We start from the raw sequence: 25405 nt of genomic DNA, 5'->3' as shown, positions 1-25405 counted from the left end.
GTTACTCCAGCTAGCAGCAAGGTCCAAGGGAGACCCTCCCTCTGGCTGCATCTGCCGACTGTTTCCCAGTGAGGACATTGACTTAGGACTCTTCCACTTACCTCCTGCCTTGTGCCCTGGCCCCAGACCCTGGGGGATTCAATGTAGTCTGAGATAGGTCCCCAGAAGATGTTACTGAGACCTGCCTGAGTGTCATACTTACTGAGAATCAAGTGCAGGGAATATCCTTTCCCCTCTGGGGTCCCTGTGGGCTGGCATCCTCTCTGAACTGCTGTGGCAGAACCTGGAGGCTTTGGTCCTTCCAGCCTTCACAGCAGAAGTAGAGCAGACCCAAGAGCAGACTCAGTGGTGGTACAGTGAGTGACCAAGCTCTAAGTAACTCCACTAGAGTGACCAATCCACCACTTCCTAGCGCTAACCATTTGCCTACCATTGGTCTCTGAGCTGGAAGCACCTTTTCACCTCCCTTTCTCTGCCAACTTACAGATCTTGTCCACTTTGATATCCCTTCCATCCACATAGAGCTGGGATCGACACTGCGCCTGAGCCCCCTGGAGCACGCACGGCGACACTCGGTGACTGACAAGAGGGACTCGGAGGAGGAGTCTGAGAGCACTGCCCTCTGATGCGGCTCCCCGCCTGACACACGTGTACATACAGACACAGGCCCAGGGGACGCACCGCCAGGAGCGGCGTCCCTGAGCTTGCCAAGTATTCTCCATTGGCTTTTTCCTGTCACTTCCAACATAAGGTTGGAGTTTGGCAGAAAATCGCCATCTCTGGTCCGTGTGGCAATTGTAGGTGGTGCAGATTTTGTTTGTTCCTTTTGGGTGGTGACTTTGGCCTTTTGTTTGACCTTTGCCTTTTGACTTTGTGCCTATTTTGATCCATTCTCAGCCTCCATGCCAAGTAGCACCCACCTCTCTGCCCAAGGGCTTGTCAGAAATGTCCTTTGTGGGGTAGGGGGGCAGGAAAAGATTAAGCTGCCTGATCACACCTGAGGGATGCTGCCTTGACTGGGACAGCTGACTCTGGGCCTGCAGGATCTGTCTAATGGGCCAGAGAGGAAGCAGGTGAAGAGTCCACAGAAGTCTTAGGCACTGACTTTTGCCTGCCGTGCTGGGGAGGGCCAGCCCATGAAAAACCTTTTAGGGTACCCTTAATCAGAGGGCTCCAGAGTAAACGGCTTCACTCACAGTTCTGTCCCCTCCACCATGTGTGACTGAAAGCTCCTTTCACTCCTTATCATTTTATCCTTTTGAATTTAAGAGGATCTTGACCATGTCTTTAGTGTCGAAAGCAGTGCCCTATCCCCCCAAACACATCAGACATCCAAGAGTAACTGTCTGTTCTTTCTGGAGGTTACAGCGGAATAGCAATAACTGTTACCAAAAGCAGGCAGAGGAAAGTGAAACCAGCCCATGGAGACACTGGCCCCTGAGACTGGCCTGTGGCGTGGCCTGCTTTGCTCACCAGCATCCATGGCTCATCCCTTCTCATCAAGTCCCATCCAGTCCTGGGGAGGGGCCAGAAGGCCCTGGGGAGCCTGTACACACTCTGGGCTTAAGGGAGTCAGAAACAGACCTGGGCCATGCATGCCAAGTCAAAATTTAAAATTTTATCCTTTTAAAATAGATATAATATACCTATACATGATATAATATTTGTATATATGAAATCTCTATATTTGTTTAATTTGAGCCATTCAATCTAAACGAATGTACAGGTATACAATGAAAACCTTAAATGCTTAGTTATTTTTCCCAACACAGTGTAAAGCCACCCTTCTCTGAGAGTGGGATTTGTAGACTTTTGATGTTACAGCTTTGCTCACCTCCTGGCAAGGGCAGTTCAATCCCCACTTTGTAATGGAGCCCAGGGGTTGAAGGTTATCTTTAAATACATGTAAAAATCGTTGCCAAAAGTAATGTTATTAAAATAGATTTATTATCCCGAAGCTTGCTACATGTTCTCATTTTATTTATTTGGTACCAGGGATTGAACTCGGGACCTTGTGCCTGCGAGGCAAGTGGCAGAGCCACTGAGCTAAATCCCAGGCCCATGTTCTCATTTTAATAAAGCTGCGGCGCAGTTAATGATCCTCCATGATGTGTTAGGGGAAGGCTGGCCACCGGGGAAAGAAGGCCAAGTCCTTGCTCTGTGCCTTTTTCTCTTGTCACCTGGTTTTCCAAAGTTCTTCCCATGTTCTTCTAGGTAAGAAGAACATGTAAACACTAGATTCAGCTTTGAAAATTCTCTTGGATTTCAAGCACTAACCTGTTTTCAAATGCTGCGAGGAGGACAAACTCAGCCCGATGTGACCTTTTCAGTGTTTCCAAAGGCAAAGAGTGACTCATTCTCAAGAGTAAGAGAGAACAAATCGAATGTCTTTAGGAAACTTGTGTTCCCTGATCCGCTGCACTGGCCCAGCTCTCCCCAAATGTGCGAAGCCACTGTTATGATCAGGGCTTTGGTCAAGACTCCGTTATTAAGAGGTGGTGGCTCCCTGGGGACAGGCTCCAAAGATCCTCACTGCCATGGGAGCTTTCCTGGGCATCTGGCAGGAAGAAGACTCTGCTGTGAAGCAGTGTGAAGATAAAGTAAAAGAACTCAGAATTCCAAACTCAATCTTTATTGCAGCTGATTCTTTGGAAATACTAGTCTTTGAGTCTGGGACACTTAGACCCAACATTCCCTGTAACTTGGCTTATCTCTGAGGTGCAGAGGAAACCACTTTGCTGGAGCAGGCAAAAGGTGCCTCCCCTGTGTTTCCATGTGACTAAGAACTGACTTGCATTGGAATTATGGTTCTATCTGCCTTTTTCTGTTAAGCAGCCTTCTGTCTTGCCCAGTGCCAGGCACCAGTCATGGGAAGTGTCTGAAGTCTGGTGCTTACCAGAATCCAGGACACAACATGGCTCTACACTCCTATCACGAGTGGCCTCCTGGCTGGATCATGTTCTCTGGCTCCCATGAGGATGAGGAGCACAGATGTGGGTGGAGTGCAGAAGACACAGCCTTCAGAGTTCAGGGTGGGTCCAGACCTTCACTAGGCTCTGGCCTTCTTGCTCTGTGGGCTGTGCGGCTCCTCCACTTGGGCCCGCTTCTGCAGAGGCTCCCTGTCTTTTGGGCTGCCAGCTGCTTGCTGAGAGAGGAGGGCCGCACGCACCAGCCGAAGCTCTCGCTTCTCCTTCCGCTCCACCATCTCCTCAATGTCCTCAGCAAACAGGGCCTTCAAGGGGGCAATCAGCTTGGGCATCGTTGGAAAGTCTCCAAAGCAGACCTGGAAGGCCAGAAAGAACACAGGGATGTGCCTCAGAGGGGCAGGGTTGAGACAAGGGCTCAGAGTGCCGAGACTTGTGCTTAGACAACAGGAACTAACTCTCCTTCCTCTCAAACCCTCGGACAGCCAGCTGACCACAGCTTGAGAAAAAGAAAAGAGCCACAGGGGAGGGAAGGAGGTAGGAAAGAAGCCCTTCAACAAAGGGGAAATACCACTCCCTGTCCCCCAATTAAGGGCAGCAAAACCAAATGGGCTCAGGAAGGCTAAAGTAGCAGACCTGGCTCTACCACCTGTGGGGTGAAAGCACCTCTCACAGGCCTTTGCTTAGCTGCAGTGGCGTGGCTTTGGGAATGTTCAGGCAATGACCCTCAGACCAACATCTAGAAGGCCCCTGTAGGAGGCACCATCAGAGCCAGAGCAGCTGCTGCCTGGCAGAGTGATGGGGAAGGTAGAGGGCTGAGCAAACAAGGACATGAGAGGAAGTGGGGCCCTTCTCCCTCCCAGGTTCCCAACCCTCAGCCAAGTGACACAGACCTTCATGTGGTCGAAGGCGATTCCAACTCTGTCATTGAAGTCAGGGCTGAAGAGGGGGATCTTGGCGTACCGCTGGCTGAAGTGGTTCAGCATGATGAAGCCAGAATTCATGCGCATTCCCACGCCAATAGCTTGGGAGGTGGTGCTGTGGGAAAATGACATGGCACAGCCACACTCAGCCACAGGGCAAGACTCCAATCTGTCCTGTCCACTGCTTTGGCACCCAGGGGAAGCTGATGGATGTCCTGAATGGCTACCTTTTTATGACCGGCCCTTCTCACACTCCCTGAAGGACGCTCAGACTGCTGGCTGTCAGCCCCACATCAGGGAGCACTCGTGAGAAAAAAACAGAGCTTATGTGGGCCACAGCACTCTTTCCTTCCAACAGCCCAACGGTAACCACACGAGCACTTGCCTCCACATTTCTCTGACATAATATACAGTCTATTTCTCATTGTCTCAAAACACCATGCCTCTCTGCAGAACCTTGCCTAGGGGACTCCATGAAAACAGAGGCAGCAGCCCATGAGACCCAGCATGGGTGCAAAAGCCCTCACAGACCTCAGCAGGAAGCCGGCTGGCGCCATGTCATGGAGGGCAGTCTTTCTCCTGGGGCAAATACAATGCTGCTTGGGCCCCACTGCATGGGAGGGACTGGGTAACAGGGTAGACTAACCAGCCTTTGCTACCTGTGTGTCTTCTCCACTGCTTCCTCCTCCAAGCCATCCTCCAGAGTGGCTTCATGGATCAGGAGGGTGGCATCTTTCCCTAGGGAGAAAAACGGACATGGAGGGAGAGTCCTCTGGCAGAGCAGCACATGGGCCAAGGATCCACAGCTGTGTCCCGACTCAGAAATGCTTTCTACCTTGGCCCTGCAACATATCTGCACACCAGGATGACAGTCAGAGACTGTTGGTGGACACCAAGTCTGATGTCTGCACACATCCTGGCATACTCAATACATGTACTGCCAGCTGCACAAAGCCCATGTGACTGTGGTGGTTCATTTCTACTTCTACTCACCCATTTGGACCAGAGCCTCACAGGGCATGGTGTCCCCCGAGAAGACCACTTTCCAGCCAGACGTGTGCACCAGTGCACAGCCGAAAGCATGCTTACAGTGCCGGACCAGGCAGGTCTGAAACTGAAGGAGCAGAGCTGGAGGGCTCTTTCCTGCTATCCCTGCCCTCACCAGGCCTATGGCTGTGCCCCTTACCTCTTTCAAGTCACATATTTCCAACAGTGAACTGATGAGACTTTCAATAGTAGGATCAGAGACCTCCACCTTTTTCTGAAGGTATTTGGCAGGAATCATACTGTGAGAAGATAAAACATTTAAAAATTATAATGAGCTTTTTAAAAACAGTCATTTAACACCTGGAGTCAAAATTCAGATCTTTGGTGAGAGCCTCAAATCATTCTTATGAAGAAACACAATTTAAATTGTAGTCACTAAGACCAGGAAACCGATCAAATAAAAAGCCAAGTCACTTCCTGTTCACTAAAGAAATCTAACAGGCAAAGGCCCCCTTGGCTCAGGCCATACAGATCACAGCTGTCTCCAGGCAGATGGGCGCCCTCCATGTGACATGTAGGAGCAGCCTGCTGTCACCTAGCTACCTAGAGTGGACATTCTCTGAGCTAGCTACTGCTTGAGTGTCTGGCCATGAAAGTTATCTCATGGAGAAATGCTGGCAAGAGTCTAGAGAGTATAGAACAAAGTGAGGGCTGAGAAGAAATGCTTCAAAGCAGGCAGACACCAAGGGCAAGGCTGCCAGGGGGTGCTGTTAACAGCCCTGGTGTCAGCCTTAAGCTTATGGAGGAGGCACCAGTGAAGGGCAGCAGCCTGGAGTCAGGCAGCCCGGGACACTCACCAGACGTGGTGCAGAACCTCCTGACAATGGTTGTGGTATTGCTCCAGCCATGGCCTGAGCTGGGTGGGGGCTACCACCAGCAAAGGGTGGAACGGCTTTCCCAGAGATGCCTGAAACAATGAGATCCGAGTGCTGAGTCCACGGAGGAACATGTCAGTAAAAAAAGAGTTTGGAGTGGCAGGAGGTTAGACTCATGATGTGTAAACCAGCCAAACTCTAAATGTCAATGAAATTCTGCACTTACCAAAGCACGCTCTCTCTGCAGCAGAATATTCAGCAAACCCTGGGAAGGAAACAAGATATGTATCAGCCAGGTGCAAATTCAATGTCTTCTCCCCTGTGCTATGGTTCTGTGTCTCGTAGAAGTTCCTTGTTCTCTATAAACCACTAGCCCTGGAGCATGGCCACGGTTTGGTTGTGGCCCGTGCTGACTCATGAGTCTGAAACATCACAGGCAGAAAGCAACATAGTCCATGTTAGAAACAGACAGCAATAGCCTGGGACCCAGGAACCCCTAGGATTGAACAAAGTGCAGGCCTCACAGGCACCTATCACATGTCTCACCAGTTTCTTCTGGGAGGCTATGGAAAAGGCAAGATTCAAGAGTTAGGTGAGGCAAATCTGTACTGTCACATAAAAAAGCAAACAGAAAGATAAGCCAGTTTTGTTTAGCACTGGGGTTTTGTAAAAGACCTTTTCCTAATAAGAAATAAGTCACAAAGGCTCCCCAAAAGTTTGGAAACAAGAGGGAAGAGACAGCAGCTCCCTGCTGGCTAGTGGTCTGGGTCTGACCCGACACTCACTGTGTGGTGGTCTGCGTGGAGATGGGATACAAACACAGCAGCAAGGGTGCCCAGAACCCTGTCCACTTGATCTCCATAATGACGGCACAGCTGCCCAAATGTGCCTTCACCACAGTCCAGGAGCAGAGACTTGTCAGGGCTATGGAAGAAGAGTGAGAGATTCACTGCAACAGGGAAGGCTTCTGACAGTTCACAGAATGTTTGCTTTACTGGGTACCAGGCAGAAGCTGTGGAAATTTCCATCTACTATAACCTCTCATACCTTCACTTTAAGAACTTATGTAAAAGCCAGTTAATTTAACCATAAAGTAAGTTAATACCATCCTCTCTAGAAAGCCAGTATGGGAAAAGCAAGCTGGCAATCACCCCTGCATTTCTCAGTTATAAGAAGAATACTGTACTGCCTACAGGTGCAAATATCTGATCTCAGGGTGCATCCTATTGCTGTGTACATTTACTGCATTTGGTTGTTACTTATCCATCACTAGCATGTAAAATGACAAAGTGAAATTTAAACTAACCTGGTATTTCACAGTCTTCCTTCCTATTTGCAGAGGTATCATGTACACTTTATAATGCCTCTGATTAATCTCTCTGCAGACAGATGACCCCAAGCAAACCCGACAATCAACTAAAAAAATGCTAAAGGGAATCTCCGATAAAGTAGATGAGCATAAAATCAATGTACAAAACCCAAAAGCTTTTTAACACACCGGCAATAGGAGTCAAGAGGGACAATAAAATGGAGCAGTTAAGATACCAGTTCAAATTTCAGACTTGCTACTTAATATGCCATGCATCTACAGAGTCAGGAATCTAAGCAGCAGTTTTCCAATCAATAAAATGGGTAATTCTTTCCTATGCCATGAACTAGTGGGAAAATTAAAGTGAGAATTTCTTAGCAAGGGCAAAGCAGACAGTGGTATTAGCTCTTTTTTTTTTTTTTATTTAAAAGTCATAATGGGATGAGTTTTATTTATTCCCAGAAGGAAATATTAGCTTGAGGCTATAGAAGGGAATAAGGCCCATTACTCCTCCTCCAGGACACTCTAAGATGACGAGTTCACAGGGGTTTATAATGTTGTGTTTTCAAATTAGCCTGGTGAGTGGAGAACCTCTGTTTAAAAAATAAGTGTGCTCTCTGAGAAATGGCTGTTTCCTGGGAAAGCAGTGCTACCTTATGTTGATGAGTGTGGCGCTGACATTCCGAATCTTCATAGGGATGGCAGACCCTGTTCCAAGGAAGACGATTTCTGGATACTGGCTTTTTTTCTCTGTGGAAATATATGTACATGTACATGTCCATGACTTTTCTGAGTAAGTCAGTAAGTCAAAAATAAGTCAACACATATTTTTCAAACAAAAGTTATGCTGCACTGACCAGGTTAATATGAAAACACAACAGTATAAAGCCCCAGGAGTTTGTCATCTTAGCCAGCTGTCCTAAGGGAGGAGCAGTGGGCCTTACTCCCTTTTTCAGCCTTAACAGTGAGTAAGCATTTAGCCATGAGAGGTAAGCCATACAGTTAAGCCCAGATTTTCAGAAGGGGCACAGGTGGAGCCTTGGCATTCACCTTCCTAGGAAGGGTTTCCTCATCAGTGCAAGACCATCAAGCTATTTGTGAGAAAAGGGGCATATTGAGGAGAACAAATACATTCTATAGTTCTTCTTTAAAAAAAAAAAAATTACTATAGCCTGGTGTGGTGGTGCATTAAAGGCCAATCTGTGCCACTCAACAAGATTCAGGTGCACAGGGCCAGGTCTCCACAGAGAAAGGAAGAAGCAGAGCCAGGAGTCAAATCCAGGGAGGCTGACCGATTCCAGTGTCCCTTTCTCAGTGGCATCTGGCCTTGTGTGTGTTTGCAAGGATCCCTGCGTTCAATGGCTCTTTAACATATACATCAGACAGCCAATCCTGCATAGAAGGGAAAGGAACACACACGGGCTGAGGTGCCAAAGGTCTCCCCATCTCAGGGGCTTGCCTGCTGCTCTCCTCCACAGAGAAAGGCAAATGTGCTGAAAAATCATTTGGCTAAATTAAAACCCCAACCCCTCCTTCTATTCTGATGTTCTCTTTGGATATCAGCTCATTAAAAATAACACTAGAGGCCAGGGATTTAGCTCAGTGGTGCTGCTGCCTGTGTCAAAAGCGCAAGGTCCCAGGTTCGATCCTCAGTACCAAAAAAAAGAAAAAACAACACTAGAAAAACCAGTAAGCACAAAGGTCACAAAATTCACTAACTACTATTCCTGATGGGGTGAGGAAAACCCAATGAAATGATTGGCTTGGCCCAATATGCTGTGGACACTTATTAGCAAACTCAGGACTAGATCTCAAGTCAGCACAGGCTACTCTCAAAGCTCTCCACAGGATCTCAGAGAGGACCCACAAACTGCTTCACACCACATGTGCCTTGTGAAGAATGCCTGGGCACCACTGCAAAATTGGTCTTGGGTGGGACACATGCATTTGGGAGTCTCAAACTCCACCTGACCCCAAGGCTATAGCTCTAATGCACAGACTGAGTCAAGAAGCCCTGGATTACATAAATAAACTAGGTTAGAATTTGCTCTGTGAATACCCTGCTCAATATTTTGAGGTCCACAGCAGGTGGCAGAATCGATGAAGAGAGGTTGCCCACTCACCTGTGGGCCCTGGGCCATCCTGTACGCTCTTCCTATATTCCTGCACACTCTCCTGGAAATTGGGGCACTCCTGGGCCTCAGCTATGAATTCATTAGGGTTACATGTAACAATGGCATCCCTGCAGAGAAAGAGGCATTTCGAGTGACCAAAATGGGGCGTGAGGCCTCAGCAAGTGCTGGTTTGGATGTCCAGAATCAATCCAAGGGGACCATGTACAGAGTCTTCCTTCAGATCAAGCCTGGCTGCCTCTGGAACCTTCCTTAGCTAAATGGGGTATCTCAGAATGGGTTCTGAATAGCTTGAGCTCCTCGCAGCATCTCTCAGCCTCAAAGCCTGACAACTGGGCACTACTGATGCTCAGGGCCATGTGAGTATTTGTGGTAGGAGCTGTCCTCTCCTAACTACTACCTCATCCCACACTGCAATGGACAAAAATGCCTCCAGACATTGCCAAGTGGCCTCAGCCGAGAAGCAGGCCCTAAAGACAGACTCTCAAACTGAGTACACAGAGCTAATTGCTGGGAACTTTGGCAAAATACAGAAACAACTCAGGAGGTATGGAAGGGGCCTGAGAACCCACTGTTGGAGATAATGCTGGCATTGCTGGTCTCACTACACGGAGCAGCAATGCCTTGGTCTGTTGGCTCTTAAAATCACCCAGAAGTTAAGGTAAGATAAGTAAGGTAAAGTAAAACCCAAGCCAACTCTCAAGATCCTATTTCAACACATCTGGGACAGGTCCCCAAAACTGTAAGTCTCCCAAGCACAAGATGAGTCTGAACACTGGCTAGATGAGTTGCTGCCTGTGTACCAGCCTGGCAGGAGCTGACAAGGGAAGCAGTAGGCCCTTCAGCCTGTGGACCTATGGGCCCAGTCCCCCACCATGGAGGCTCTTCAGGAGCACTAACCCACCGATTACAACTGCATACCGTAATCCAGATCATGGTCTCTCCTAACACTGACACTGTGGAGTGGCCAAGATACTTAGATGACTCCAGATTCAGAGCTCAAAATGTAAAATAAAACCGTGGGGCAGTGAGCACTTTTCAGTCTCCTGGCTGGAGAATATTGGCAAGAGGCGCTCCAGATGGCAATTGATAGTAACCAGGGCCTGGAGAACTATCACACTCAGACCTGGTAATCCCACATATCCAAATTACCTTCAGGGACAGGTTCTATTCTAAGATTTATACAAAAGATATTCCTTTCTTCATTAAGACAGCAAAAAATTAGAAATATCCTAAATGAGTAAATACCCGTATCTGAAATACCAATGAAGTCCCTGTTATTAGAGACTGTTTAATGATATATGAAAAGACTGACAAAAACTAAGCCATAAGACCACACACATATTTTAAATACATCCTCACATACATAAATTTAAAAATATGAAATGTTAAGTCACTCTATGTGACAGGATGATGGGTGAGTTCCTTCAGCATACACTTCCTATTTTCTATGTTGTGAAACAATCATCACTATCACTGTTACCATGGAAAAGTTTCTGAAAAGGATAATTACTGGCCCCAATTCTCCTAACTTTACCCACTGCACTGGTTCAGAATGGCACAGACCTCTGCCACTCCCTCCTGGGACGGAGCTGGTACTTGAGGAGGCATTCACCCCGGACAGTGGGCACACTGAGGGCCAGGTGTTCCTCCTGAAACAGATGAGAATACACTCAACAGCACCAATAGCACAGGAGCTGGGTGGGCGGGGGCTGTTCTGAGATACTACCTTCCTGTGGAAACTGGTGAGCAAGGGGAAGATGTCTGGGTGGATGAGGTTGAGCTGCGTTTGAATCTTGTGGCTGCGAAGGTTGTGGACTGATGCACAGTTCTCATTCAGGATCAAGTGCTGGGTGTCAGGCCCAAACCTAAGTTGAAACCAACCATATATTGCATCCATTTGGGACCAAGTTTACCCAGGGGGCAGCGCTGGAGATCAGAAGCCCTAATAAGTGTGCAAAGAGATTCCTCGCTTGCCCCAAATAGTTATTACATGGCCAAGCATAATTCTGTTTCTTTTGCCTCAAGGTCCAGTGTTCTCTCCCTACTATGGCTGCCCCTGAGGTGTGCTGGAAAGAGTGGTAGAAAACGCCCCCAAAATTAAGATGTTCAGATAGGGATCTGAAGACAACACGAGTGCAGGGTGCCAGAAAAGTCATAAGAGAAACAGATCATGTTATGACTTGGACCCTCAAAGAATGACAGATGAGCACTGAAGAGCAAGAAACATTAGGGCCAAGAGGACAGAGACAAGAAGCTATGTAGGGAGGAGCAAGGGGGATGCTGAGAAGCAATCTGAGGACAACACAGACACACTCTTCCCCCCAGGTGCTGGCCTTGGCCAGGGAAGCCTTGAGAACAGACTGCAGGGCTCTCCTCCCAGTTACTACACTATGTAGAACATCTGCCTCACAGACTTGCTGAGAAGAACCGGATAGTGAAATGTACAATATGTAACACACTAGCTGACATAAGTGGACATTCAATAAGCAGAAGCTACTATTTTATATTTGCAAGTCTCTGACTTAGTATAAGCATGTGGAATCATCAACCAAAAGACTAGTTCAGACAATACCAAGTGTATAAAGGATGTAAAATGATGTGAAATCAAGCCCTGTACAAGTGGGATGCATGTATACACCACGCCACCTAGCGGTGGTTTCTCTGGTACTGACAGGCATTTCCAGAAATCGTAAGGCAGGATTCCCAGAGAAAATGCAGGCAAGTGCAGAATTGAGGGTAGACAGCACTTAAAGGTGAGGAGATACATCACCACCCAGAAAAGTGGCCCCATGTTTGCTAGGCTCCTTACCTTTCCATCCACTGCTGGTACCTGGTGTCCATAAGCACAGATTCTGGGGCCATGTGAACTACCATGGTCACAGGACCATTAGTCTCTCCTTGGTACCTGGTTTAAGGAAAGCGAATGGGACTCAGCTTCAAGAAGTGAACCAAACTCAGTATGTGTACACATGAGGACTGTGCTGCATAGTGCTGTGCCCTGGGAGAAGACTTAGCACACAGATATGTACATAAAAGATTCTACCCTGGATTAAACCTTAACCACAAAACTGGCTAACTTTTCCAAAGGACAAAACAGAGTGGCACTCGGGCCCAGAGGATGTTCCCAGGCTGCTATTCTGCCCCTTAACACAAACTTTTGACCCACAGTCTCAAACACTCTGCCCTACCTCATTAGGTTTGGTGTACATGAGTAAAGGAAACTCATGTAGGCAAAAACAATTCAAATAATGTTAATAATTAAAATTCAAAGATGGTTCTAGAATGTATTCTAGACCTAGAACTTCAAGAATTCTAGTTTATGTTCTAGTCCTCTATTTTACTTCAAGGCTATGTATAACTACCAGCAGTGGTATAAATCTTGCCAGTAGGACAGACACAAGTTTCACACCCAGACCACAGGTTTCCACAGAGACACAGCTCAGTCCCTGAAGCCCTGGGGCCCATGCTGGGCTAGGCTTCCTAAGCAAGTGTGCTCGTACTTCTGCACCCACAGACCCCGCATCATTACCTCTTAAAGGTGGCATTGTCACAAATGGGCTGGATGAATCCTTCATCTGGGCATTCGACCACAATAAATGCATGACCAGGATCCGGGGGTGTGCAGAGCTCTTCAGCCAAAATCTGCAAAATCAAACAGGCCAGCTCACTGGGCCATCAGTGCTCTCCCTAACTGAACAGCCGTCAAGACAGCTTCAAACATTACACAGCCTGTGTCCAAGGAGGCAAAACACAAAATTCACCTGAAGGGCATCACCTGCACCCTTCCTGCTCTGTCTATATTTAAAAAGCCAGAAATTTAGCTTATTGCGATATTTCAAAGGTAGAGTAGGTAGAAAACAAGGCTTGGTGTTCAAGACTCTGCAGTCATTGGTCATCACAGCCTGAGACACTAGATAAAAATCTTGATGAAGAACACAGTGGCAGGGCCGGAGATGTAGCTCAGTGGCACAGTGCCTGCCTGGCAAGCTCAAGGGACCTGAGTTTGATTCTCAATAAGGAAAAGAAACAAAAAGGAACACAGTGGCAAACACTGGATTTGGTGGTACACACCTGTAAACCCAGCATTCCAGGAGGCTGAGGCAGGAAGATCACAAGCTCAAGTTCAAGCCCAGTTTGGGTAACTTAGCAACTCTGTCTCAAAATAAACTAAGCTCCAAGTTTAATCCCCGTACCAAAAAACCCAAAAACCCCACAGTGGCATTCTTTTGGGCTATGAACTCAAAGCTCCTGTGATTTTAGATACTGCCCTGATCTCACGTACAAAGAAAAAGATCCATGCTTGTAGGAGAACCACCAGGTTCCGGACAGAAAATCTACAGACGTGCCAAGCACAGCAGTGCTCATAAGCAGGACGAGTCTAGATAAGCGCTCCACTGCACAGACAACTGCTAGAATTCCAAGCTGTCCCGCTCCTTGCAAAAGCGGGGTCCGTGGGGCCCGAGCCCCCTGTAAGTGCTGAGTCACCGTGGAGAGCTGGTGCCTCACCTCTCTTCCTTCGTATGTGATACTCTTCCCATCCTTGACTGTGGCGATGATGGGCGCGATGGCAGGTGTCCCACTGAAATGAAGATGCAAGGCCCCTGTAAGATGCCTTCTCTTTATGAGCGGTGGGGGCCCATGAGTCCCCAACAGCTGACTCAGCCCTGACACTCACACTGGGAGGCCCAGTTCCTTCGCTTTGAGCACCAAGAAGTTTCCTTTCTTCAAGTGAAGCTGTAACAAAGAGAACGAAGATGTAATTTCAGTGGCTGGGGAGGAAGCTTGGTTTTAGTGAACTTTCTTAGAAGTGTATTTTTCTGTTTTTTAATTTAAAGTTATTTTCTTACAATTAAACTGCAATTCATTGTTTCCATAATGGATACAATTTTCTGAAGGAGCCCTTTAGAACTAAAACCTAAATAATTTAAAAGCGATTTACTGGCCAACATCCACTCATTAGAAATACAACAAATTTTGCTGGTCATGGTGGCACACACTTGTAATCCCAGAACTGGGGAGGCTAAGGTAGGAGGATTACTGCAATTCTGAGGCCAGCGAATTCAAGACCAGTCTACGCTACATAGCAAGGCCCTGACTCAAAAAAATATATATATATAAAATTTTATGCTTTTTCCCATGTCAAAATTGTTTTATCATTCTACATTCATCCATGAACAGCTAGAGGAAAGCAACTAAAGCATTGTTTAACAAGGCAATGACCAAGCAAACTGCTGAGTAACACGATATTCTATTCACAGTGATAGAGTAACAAGAACAGATGGGGTTTTTTTTCAAGTTTTTTGTTTGTTTGTTTCTTTGTTTTCGTTGTACCAGGGATTGAACTCACGACCTTGTGCTTGCGAGGCAGGCAGTGGCACCAAGCTAAATCCTAGGCCCTAGATGGGTTGTTTTTGTTTTTTTTTTTAATCTCCTACATTTTTCAAATATTTGGCAATATAATGTTGTTGCTTTTATACTAGAGAAATTATAATAACAAATTCCCAATATGCTCTTATGTTAGGAAGGCAAACAATAATCCTATCACAAAGCCTCATAATCACTCTGTACTTCTGTTGAAATATTTTTAGGGTCTACGTATTTCACATACAACAGAAAAGTCAAAATTAAGATGCTAACAGATCTTTGCTAAATTATATTTGATCTTTTCTTTTTAAAATCTGGATAAAGAATTTGTGTTCAGTTTTAACTTCCTGAAGATAAGAAGTTACTCTTAGAATCAAATCTCAAATCTGGATGCCAAAGTCTCACTCGCAGGATTCTAGAATGCTCCTTCCATCTTAAAAACACTGTCCTAGAGGAAGGACAAATATCGTCCTACAGGACTGCAGCTTCAGTGTATGCATAGCACACAAAGATGCCGAGTCCAGCCGACACTTTTAGGTGACATTAACAAGCACTGTAGTGAACAAGTATTTTCTCCACAGACTCAAGTGGATCTGAGGATGGAAACTAAGTGTTTCTAATGTTAAAAAGGAACTTGCACACCTAAGGCAAGCTGCACTCGACCCATACAGACCTTTTCCCCATATGAGGAAAGCAGACAATGCAGAAGACAGATGAGAACTACACAACCCAACAAGACCTGAGAGCCATCCAAGAGTGGCCTAAACCACACACTGTTCTCTCAGATGTGGTTTCTCAGCCCTTGCACCCACAGCTTCTTTTCTCTGACCACCCAGAATTTGAATTAGCTCAGTGCACTGCTTTCCAAACCCTGGCTGCAAAGCAGCAGATTAACTACAAGGGGAGGAGGGGATATTGCTGACCCTGTGACAGCAGCTCTCAGAAGCGGCGCCAGACAGCAAGGGTGGAGAAAAGCCAGGGTGAGCAGCCTGCAGATACTTAGCATCAGGGCCTACAGCACCCAAATAGCTGCCTGAGGACAATGGAATGGCAAGAATGTGAAGAGCATCTAACACAATATAAAGACTGCCATGTGAAATAGTTTAAAAAATTAGATTGGAGCCTAAAATCTCAAACACACAAGTAACACTGACAACAGTACTTAACTTCTATAAAAATTGTAATTGTCATTCAAACACATTGATAGAAATAATACTAGCAATGATCTAGTAATTAAATTCCAAATGTATTTTAAAATTAATATTACTTTAACCGCCCCCAAAAAATCAAACCCACAAAAAAATAATGTAGTCTTACCATAAATTAGGCAAAAACACTTGTTAGAGGTTATAAAATAAAATTATAAAGTCCTACTAAAAGTAGACCATTAGTCAGTTTTTAAAAATAGCTTACTGTGGGCCAGGGATTTAGCTCAGTGGTTTCGCTGCCTGCTGAGCAAGCGCAAGGACTCGAGTTCGATCCCCGGTACCAAAAAAACCCCCCAAAAACCAACAAAAAAACAAAAACAAAAAAACCCTCAGTGGCCCTAGAGGCTTAAAAAATAATTTAAAAAACTTAATTATATCATCATAAATAAAATGAATTTTTACAGTTTTATGAAGATATCACTGGTTTATTTTAAAACTATACCTAGTTAGGCCTGCTGTGCAAGCACAAGGACCCAAGTTCGATCCCCAGTACCAAAAACAAACAAACAAACAAAAAAAATAGCTTACTGTAATTAAAATCTCCCAACCAACCCAGTACTTGGGGTTAAGTCCAGAGCCTCTGCACTGAGCTACATCACCAGCCCTTTTAATTTTTTTGAGACAGGGTCTCACTAAATTACTATGTTGATCAGGGTGAGCCTACAGTGGTGGAACTATAGTTGTGCGTCACCATACCTGGATGGATGTAATAAAAATTCTTAATGGAATCTGATCAATTGCATTCTGTAGATTTAGAGCTGCGTGAATGGTACTAAATCTGATGTTAATACCTTAATTACTACAGTAAAATGAAATAAATTAGAACAAACTTGAGGGAGTCTGAATAAAAGCCTTCCTGATTGGGAAGAAAACAAACACCGCCTGTAACTCCGAATTCCTGAAGATCCAATCAGGCAAATATAAAATGCATATGCAGGGCTGGGGATTTAGCTCAGTGGTTACGCCACCTGTCTTGCAAGCGCAAGGACCTGAGTTTGATCCCCGGTACCAAAAAATAAAAGTCTAAAATGCATATGCAGACTGACAGAACACTGGAAGAGACCGAGGTTAAAGGGATATAATATAAAAATGAGGGGTATTTTGAGAAACAGGTATCTGTATTTCTTCTTGGGCAAGGTAACTTAGGAGCTGTTATCTTTAATTACTGCGAAAATGCTAACTGAAGGTTCCAAACTACAGCAACACCTCAGCTACCCACCATGTGCTTATTACAGCATGAGTCTGGAAAGACGCTCTTACCTTACATACAAAAGCAACAACCAAGGAAGGGTCCTTGCCACGTCTTTTCGGGCTAACACCTGAGGGAAAACACAGTTGATTACAAGCTCTTGGTTGTACAGGCTTCACAAATTCCCACCATTTGATACCTAATTTTACTTTCTATATAAATTAAATAGACATTACCATCCCAACCCAAAGGTGGAAGAAGACCCTGATATTCCTCAGCAGGTCAGTTCTCTTTTTATTTTGCTTATGTTGAGCAAACAAAAAGTGCAAAATTTCAGCCAGAAAAACTTAGCAAATAACACTTTCTAAGGGACCGACTTTACCTAATGGTGAAGAAAACAAAAAATAAGTTGTCATGTGCTTTAAAAACAAAACATGCAAAATAAGACAAAAGCTAGAAGGCCTGCGGGAAGAATGTAGACGACAGTCTTCATCCCTTGCTGGCCAAAAAAGGATGGCACTGAAGGGCTGCCTTCGATAGGTCATCAGACCAGACGCTCTCCGGGGAAGAGGATCTGAGTGAGTTCTGCCGGACACTGGACAACAGAACCCTTGAGCAGCCCAGTTCTGCAGCTACATCTGGGCCTGGACTTTTAACTGCTTCCCAGTAGGATGTCATTCTGAAAGAAAAGGTTCAGATCGACTCACTGATGCAATGGTTGTGTCAGCTTTAGTAGTCAGTTTCTGCATTACTGAAAAACTAACTTGTATTAACATTCCAGTAGTTCATGTAAAACACAAAGGCCCTCTGTATGACTGAGTTTGCCAGGCTCTGCTTTCTTCTGGATAAACTGAACACAAGTTTTGGGGCTACCCAGGGTCTTTAAAGCTCAATACTGTCACCTTTCTGACAACTATTCTCACCTTCCCCAAGCCAAGGAAGCATTATGTGTCAAGGAAAAAGTATCTGCACACATAGAACATCATTAAAAGGCAAAGAATTCTCATTTGTGACACCATGGATAAAACTCAAAGTCACTACGTTAAGTGAAATAAGCCAGGCACAGGAAGACAAATTCTATATGACCTTACTTATATGTGGAATTTTAAAATGCTGACATCATAAAAACACAATAAAAAGGTGACCAGAAAGCCATGTGTGGTGGCACGTACCTATAAATCCCAGCACTTAGAAGGCTGAGGCTGGAGGATCCCTATGAGTTTCAAGGCCAGCCTAGGCCCTGAATTACATAGCAAGATCCTGCCTCAAAAAAAAAGATGACTAAAAGCTGGGAATAAGGGAGAATGATGGGGAAAGTGGAGATGTTGATCAAAGTTTCAGTCCTTAAATGCAAAAATATAAATTGGTGAGATGACCACTAAATTAACTAGCTTGATTCAGTCTTTCTACATAGATCAAAACATTTCTTTGTACCCCTTAAGTATATATTATTATTTTATCAATGAAAAATAAATGAATCTTGAACAAGGGCAAAGCATAAAAAAATGCAAGTACCTTTCCAGCAGGGTTTGTTTATACCATTGGCATCTCGAAAGTGCTGCTCATTTTCAGCTGATCCAGAGTCAGAAGGCTGTTTTGGACTCAGCCTGTGAAGAGACCTTTCCGGGCTCTGCGATGGCTGGTGCTTTCCATGCCCCCGTTCACCTAGGTAGCACAGGAATCCATCAAATTACACACCACACAAGGGAAGCTCACTGCCGAGCCAGGCGGTCACACACAGGAATTCCAGAACACCAAGCAAATCGGCACACAGTTTACTATAGCGGTGTCTCACTATCTACTATTGTTTGTGTCTCACTCATCTCTACGTTTCTGCTTAGCCCAGAGCCTTGCCCACAGTAACGATTCAACAGTGTTGGCTGACAGTAAAGCATGCAGGCTGAAGGCTGGTTCATTCATTACCATTACCCTCAGAAAACGAACAGGTCAAAAGGGTACCCATCTCCACGCACAGAAGCATCATGGGGCAGTGAAGTCACAAAGCCAAGCAAAAAAACGGCTGCTCGGAGAAGCTGAAGCACAGCCTCTGGTATCAACAGAACCACTCAATGATCAGCAAAAGAAAGCCAGTTAAGCAATGACCACACGACACATAAACTGTAAAGTGCAGTAGGGAAGAACACGGGCTAGAGGAAATGGAGAGAAACAACAGAGGGAGACAACTGGGGTGGGGGGCAGTGTAGGTCAGGTTAAGACACCTGACCAGGAGTGAACCAGGTAAGGAGTCTACTCAGAACATCATCTCCTGGCCTATAAGCACTTGTGCCACAGCTCCAGCCCCACTCTTTACACTCCATTCTACCAGTGGCAATCTTTTTTTTTTTAAGTTTTTTGAGACAGGGTCTCATTATGTAGTTTAGGCTGGCCTTGAACTCACTATTTATTCCAGGCTGGCCTCAAACTCATGCCTCAGCCTCCCAAATGGTGGGATTAGTACAGGCCTGCCACTGTGCCTGGCCTACCTGTGGCAATCTTATCTCCTTATCTCCTCTGGATTTCTCTGGCTTTTATGCTCTTATCTGTGGCCTTTCAGCACTTGGGAAGCTCATACTAGTTAGTGCTAAAAGTCCCTGCTACTACTACTAGGAATGCTCTTCCCAAGTAGATAAAACTGCATACAGAGCATCTGGCCAGACTCAAGCACCACAGAGCTTCTCTGTTCCCAAGTCAAAACATCATCCGGCCCTGGTCCTGACAAGCTTTGTTGGAGCTTCTCAGACCCTGATAATACTTTTTCGTTGTAGTTATCAAAAACTATTAATCTGAACAAATCCCTCAGGAATCCTCTTATCAAAAAAGAGAGTATTTATACCTGTGGCAAACAAAACTCTAACCCTCAAGGATGAATATGCAAATGTTAGTGCAGGCTATTTTCTGATAGCACTTGATTAAAAAGTGTTCCAAAGCAAGACCACTATTATTATATTAAGTACAACATCTGTTCACAAGACCATAAGCTCTTTGAGGGCAGAAAACAAATCTTAATTCTTCAGTTAAATTTCTTAAACATACAAAGGATACAACATAGGGTAGCCAAAGCAAGTATGCAAACAGTTTCTGACTTCACCCACACTTTCCATACTTGGGACCTATACCATTCTCTCCTGGGAAATCTGGCTTTCATACTCACTGTATATGGGGACCTGGTGAACTGTCATGGTCTCATCTTTGTATTCTGGTGCTGAGTGGGGCCGCACAGCTACAGAAAAGTCACAAGTTAGGAAACTGATTGGATTAGTACAGACACATGAAAATGAACTTTCAAATTGCTTTACAAATTTGGCAGAAATTTCCCACTAAAACCAGAATTTTTTGGTGTGTGTGTGTGTGTGTGTTACCAGGGATTGAACTCAGGACCTTGTGCTTGGCCTGTGAAAACCAGAATTTTTGAGCAGATAAACATATTTAGGAAAAAATAAAACTGTGTTTTTATCATTCATATTTACCAGTCAAATGAAAAGACATGCTCATTGCTGAGAATCTATTAGAAAAAGAAAATATAGAAAGAAACAGATACCATACAGTAAGTTTCCGACTTAGAAATATTCAAGTCCAAACTTACACAGATACAAACAGTCTTCATATTTGTTTTTTTTATGCTTTACATTGTATATTTGTGTCCAAGGTGTAGAAGACTCACTTCATCAGACTTACAAATGAATCCAACTTACGAATGTTCTCCTAGAATAGAACTTGTTTGTAAACTGGGGACTTACTGCACTCCAATTTAAGAGCCCTGAGTTAACAAACAGGATTAAGAAGCTAAACAATTTATCATCTCAACTATTTGAACTGGTTTACATCCTGAAGTAAGATATTCATGTTTTTATAAAAGAAGAGCACTAAGGGCTGGGGATTTAGCTCAGTAGCACCACACCTGCCTCGAAAGCGCAAGGTCCTGAGTTGGATCCCCCGTACCAAAAAAAAGAAAAAAGAGCACTAACAAGCCAAAGATGCACATTATCAGCAACCTAAGTTAAGTCTCTTCCCATTAGAGGCTGTGAGGCCCCAGCACAGGGACAGCTTAGGATCAGCCACAGAGTTGGCCATGAAGCCTTCACTCCCTCTCTTCCTCCTGCAGAGAACTCAAAGCACCAAGAATCACTGCTTGGGCTGGGGAAGGAGCCCCAGGGCCTGAGTAGATGCTGTTACACCTCTGACACACTTGCAGACATGCATCAGGTTTTTAAAAATTTTATTTTAATATAATACAAGTAGATATTAATAAAGAAAATATACAAAGCACTCATATAAAAAAATCAAATAAAATTTCCTAATAAATAATTAGAAAATAACAATTGTAACATACTCTTGGGTTGTCTAGTCAGTAATTCTGTGGCACGAGGTGGGGGGCACAGGCAGTGACACAAAGCAATATTTTAAAATCCATCTCAATGCTGATGAAGCACTTGATTTTAAGGTCTGATCTAAGAGCTGTGTTTTGTTTTTTGATACTGGGGATTGAGCCCAGGGGCATTCTACATTGAGCAAATTCCCCAGCCCTTTTCATTTTTTTATTTTGAGACAAGGTCTCCCTCAAACTGCCCTGACTGGCCTTGAACTTGTTATCCTCCTGTCTCGCCCTCACAAGTAGATGGGATTACAGGCATGTGTCACCTTACAGCAAATTTTAGTGGACTCTAATTTGAAAAGCAGGGTGAATATGAGAAAGGAATATTAAATAATGAACCACAGTCAAAGACATACCCAGGTCTATTCCTTTCAATGGCCCAGAAAATATTTTGATTGCTTCCAAGTACTTTTCCTAAAAAATATAAATAAGTGAGTATTTATAGTTCAACAAATATAGAACATAGCAATGTATTCAACTATGTAAGTGGGGTCAGATATCAACAGGAAAAAAAAACTTTAGTAAGCATTTTGAACCTCATCTATACAAATTGTGATGGGTCCCCTATATACGCAGAAGCCAAAGACTTAGCAGTACAAAGGAGATGAAGTCCTTGCTTTCATGAATCCAAGGGAAGAGATAAAATTGAAACAAATGGTAACATAAACAACTTAGTGCCAATTATGCTAAGAGCCCTCCAAGAAAACTAAAAAACACAGGGCTCTGGAACCAACTTTTCTGGCAAGGATAGCTCCAGAGGAACTAACTTTTTAGCTGGTCCCTGAAAGTTCGGTAAGGACAGAGGCTAGGATGATAGGTGGCAGGGGAACATCAGCCCTGTAGCTGTAGCTGTAGCTTGATGATAAATACAGAGAGGAGTGTGGGCAAGGGCCAGGGCTTATGGGACTTGTAGACCATACCAAGTTATGTGGGTTGTATTACAATGGAAACACCCTGAAATGTTTTAAGTTGAGAAGTGACACAATGCATTTGTATCTTAAAGAGGGCACTCTGGTGCTGGGTGGCAGATGAATTAGAGGGAAACAAGGACAGATATGAAAGGCTACTATAGTAGACAGACGTGGTAGAGGATGAAGGCTTCAAGGAGATGGAGACAAATGGATGGACTTTAGACAGTATTTTAGAAGTAGAATTAATAGGACTTGGTGACTGGTATGAACATGTCTGATATTTAATAAGTAAATAAGAACAAAAAGCCATCATTTATTAAGTACTTATTTGGCACCAAACATCTAATAAACTAGTGCTTTGGTTGTGTTACCTCATTTAATCTTTAACAACTTTACAAAACATTACAGTATAGCCATTTTATAGATGAAGAAACCAAAGCTCAGAGAGGCAAAATAACTCATTTAAGATCTTACTAGATTTTGAACTCATATCTATTTAACTTGAAAGGGGAAGTGTCTACTACCCATAAAGGACAAAAGACCGATCTGCATAAATGAAAATTTTTGTCATTTACATTGAATAAAGAGGAGTTACTTTTGACAGGTAGTCAGGAAAGACTCACCAATTGTGGAGGTCCAGAAAGTACACACTTTGGAACTCCAGTTTCTTTTAAAGTAAGAATCATTCCTAAAGAGAAAGAATAAAATTAGATCTCTTATCAACCTGAGTTGTAGTCCCTGTCAGGAGCAGCAACACTACCTCCTTATGTAGTTACTCATCTACGTCTTCACTCAGCTCCTAAGCAGCCATCAGGCAGTGAATGCAAAGCAGCAGAAGTGATACTAACTAGAGGTGTAAGGGATACAGTGTCCTCCCCACAGGCTTCTGAAAAGGGCAGAGTTGACTGTCAGGTGAGGCAATGAGGCACCCGGTATGCAAAATGTAAGGAGGGGACTGCTTTACATTTTGTTTGTTAGGCACTTCACAACCACCACCTCACACTCAGCTCTCAAAATTGGGATCAGGGCAGTATTCCACTCCTTCCTATCCACATCCTTAAGCTTACAGTCTGACTGCAACACAATCTTAACCTTCCCAGTTAATGAACATGATTAATTCGGATAGTAGATATCTATAAGTGGCTGATGTCGTTCGTGATAAATATGCACGCTTTCATCACCACCAATACATTCTCCAGTGAAAGCTCTGACACAGCAATCCAAGAAATGGATGCTAACACTTGGACAAAATAGCCATGTTAAAATATGTTCTTCTAGGGCCGGGGATTTAGCTCAGTGGTTCCTCTGCCTGCCTCTCAGGCGCAAGGACCTGAGTTCTATCCCCGGTACCAAAAAAAAAAAAAAAAAAAAGGCTCTTCTGAGTCACAGCTTTTGACGCTCCATACTGCAGCTGACTGGACTGGCACAAAAAGAATTCCAGGTCCCCTGGACTCAGGAGAGGGGCAAAATAAGGGCAAGACACATTAAAATCCCAGAGGCTTCCACCAGCCTCTGACCCTCCAAAGAGCACACTCACCACACAATCCCCCAACATTACACCAGTGCATTCGCGTCAGGAATATGTTGTCCAAGCGGGCAACCTTCAGTCTACAAAAAGAAAACATTTTAGCAGGATAAAATGGATAGGCCACTTCTGCTATAAAAACACACCTGTTTCTCACAGCTTACAAGCCCCACAATCATCTCCACCCCGAATACCAATTGTTGACTCACTTGTGTTCTTGCATGAGTCGCTGGATGCCTTCTCCGCAGTTGAAGAGATACCTGTCAGAGGAACGCAATATTAAGAAGAACCTATTTTGTAAAATCTCTGACACTATACTGATAAGATACTTTACTACGGACTCTGAACCAAACAACTAAAACTCAGTGTAGTACAAGCCAGGCAGTGTTTCCATTGGGATGGCAGGTTTGGAACTGTCCTTGAAGAGGCTAGGAGGAGTAAGGGCATGTATGTATAAGCCAGCGGGGGGAGAAATGGAACCTTTCCCCAAAAGCTCATCTGACCTGTCTACCCCACCCAGCACACACCAACTAAGAGGCACGCTTTGCGGTGACGCGAGGAGGACGCCGCTCAATGCTTACCAAGAGTCAGCCCGTGACACAAGAGTTAGGAAGAAAGAGGACGCTTAGACTCACGACCGAAGTTCTTCACAAATCCCCAGAAACCGTACGTACGAAGGCATACGAGCAGTCTAGGATCCCCCACCCACTAGTTTGGCAGAACCCATGCAACAGTCAAATCGCACACGTGTGGAAGTGGGAGAAACCGAAGCCCCAGGAGACGCCGCGACGCAGAGGCCCACTCGGGCTCCGAGGATGGTACACTGACCGGTTGTACTCCGAGAAGACGTAGAGCGCGGCGCCTGAATCCCGGTCGCCGGCCGCCACTACCTGCAGGTACACGGTGTTCGGGCTCCTAGTCCCGGAGGACGCGCCACGCTTCTCCCGCGTGCGCAGGTGTCGCAGCGGGTCCTTGGGCGGCCGCTGGCGGCGGGCGGGTCCTTCAAACATGGCGCGCCTGCCCACAGACTGCAGGAGCGAGCGAAGGGCCCACATGTGTTCCTCCTTAGCTCGGCCGAGAAGACAGCCGATCCCCTCGTCTGCTTGCCCCCAAGCACCTTCCCTCCGCTGGGCAGAGAGGGCTGACCCAATCAGCGCGCCGAGAAACAGGCAGCCCGCCTACGCGAGGCTGTGCATCCAATTGAGAAGAGCCTTGCGACGGGGCTAGTCAATCGGCGGCGGCCATAGAGTGCAGGAATGCTAGAGCGCCAGAGCCGGACGACCTGATCCCTTTCCGGCTTTCTCATGTCAATTTTTTTTTTTTTTGCCGGAAACTGCCCTTCGCTTGGGATTGCACTTCCGGGAGCAGAGTGACCAAAAAGCGATACTGCCCTGTGCTGGGATGGGGGTTGTTCTTAAGAGGTTAGAGTTACGCTGTAAATTAAGTATTGTCACCTCCAGTTATGAGCCGTGCCTTTAGGCAGGTCAGCGCCTCAGAATTTTGCTTTGTTCTTGTTTGTGGTGATTTTGGGCATTAAATGTGAGGAAGGAGATAAATTATGGCGTAGGAACAGTAGCATATAAGAGGTCTGACCACTTTGATTTCCCTGGTAATTGGTATAAATGCATGTTAATTGATCTTAGTGGATTTTGAGGAAAAAGCAAACATAGGGGTTAATAAACT

At 45.1% G+C, this 25405-nt stretch overlaps 2 protein-coding genes across 15 annotated transcripts in view; one reads left to right on the top strand and one right to left on the bottom strand.

Annotated features, from left to right (window-relative positions):
- The window catches only part of Arhgap44 (Rho GTPase activating protein 44), a 188894-nt gene extending 186937 nt beyond the window's left edge, over positions 1 to 1957 (top strand). For 11 of the 14 annotated variants that reach the window (XM_087204396.1, XM_021249000.2, XM_087204400.1 and 8 more), the window contains one exon: positions 487 to 1957. In XM_087204396.1, the coding sequence (XP_087060522.1) occupies positions 487 to 626 (140 nt within the window). In that variant the 3' untranslated portion in view covers positions 627 to 1957. The remainder of the gene's footprint in view (positions 1 to 486) is intronic. The other 3 variants (XM_087204399.1, XM_004870738.4, XM_004870742.4) reach the window with 3 other exon arrangements.
- A 659-nt stretch (positions 1958 to 2616) lies between these two features.
- Elac2 (elaC ribonuclease Z 2) lies at positions 2617 to 24972 on the bottom strand. Its single transcript, XM_013067812.3, has 24 exons — positions 24551 to 24972; positions 23932 to 23982; positions 23735 to 23805; positions 22821 to 22885; positions 21643 to 21700; positions 20066 to 20134; positions 18430 to 18579; positions 16986 to 17044; positions 13829 to 13887; positions 13660 to 13732; positions 12683 to 12795; positions 11963 to 12058; positions 10880 to 11018; positions 10717 to 10802; positions 9142 to 9260; positions 7672 to 7768; positions 6495 to 6633; positions 5936 to 5974; positions 5692 to 5801; positions 5034 to 5133; positions 4841 to 4961; positions 4507 to 4585; positions 3818 to 3962; positions 2617 to 3283 (listed from the first exon to the last, which is right to left on the bottom strand). Exons 1-24 carry the CDS (start codon positions 24775 to 24777, stop codon positions 3050 to 3052), a joined length of 2499 nt encoding a protein of 832 aa, XP_012923266.1. The 5' UTR covers positions 24778 to 24972; the 3' UTR covers positions 2617 to 3049.
- Between the last annotated feature and the right edge of the window lie 433 nt (positions 24973 to 25405).

Source organism: Heterocephalus glaber, unplaced genomic scaffold (genome assembly GCF_053883595.1).
Source record: "Heterocephalus glaber isolate CG9 unplaced genomic scaffold, H.glaber_assembly_v1.0 deba00000474, whole genome shotgun sequence".
Taxonomy (NCBI): Eukaryota; Metazoa; Chordata; class Mammalia; order Rodentia; family Bathyergidae; genus Heterocephalus; species Heterocephalus glaber.
The sequence above is the reverse complement of the archived record's forward strand: the minus strand, read 5'-3'. Positions and strand labels throughout refer to the sequence as shown.

Bases quoted from the DNA above. Each gene is read 5' to 3' on its own strand.
- Elac2 (XM_013067812.3), bottom strand. From the start codon at position 24,777: ATGTGGGCCCTTCGCTCGCTCCTGCAGTCTGTGGGCAGGCGCGCCATG. The intron at 17,045-18,429 runs GTACTTGCATTT...GTTTTCCCTCAG, and splicing joins AAACAAACCCTGCTGGAAAG to GTGTTAGCCCGAAAAGACGT. The intron at 13,733-13,828 runs GTGAGTGTCAGG...TCTTCATTTCAG, and splicing joins AAGGAACTGGGCCTCCCAGT to TGGGACACCTGCCATCGCGC.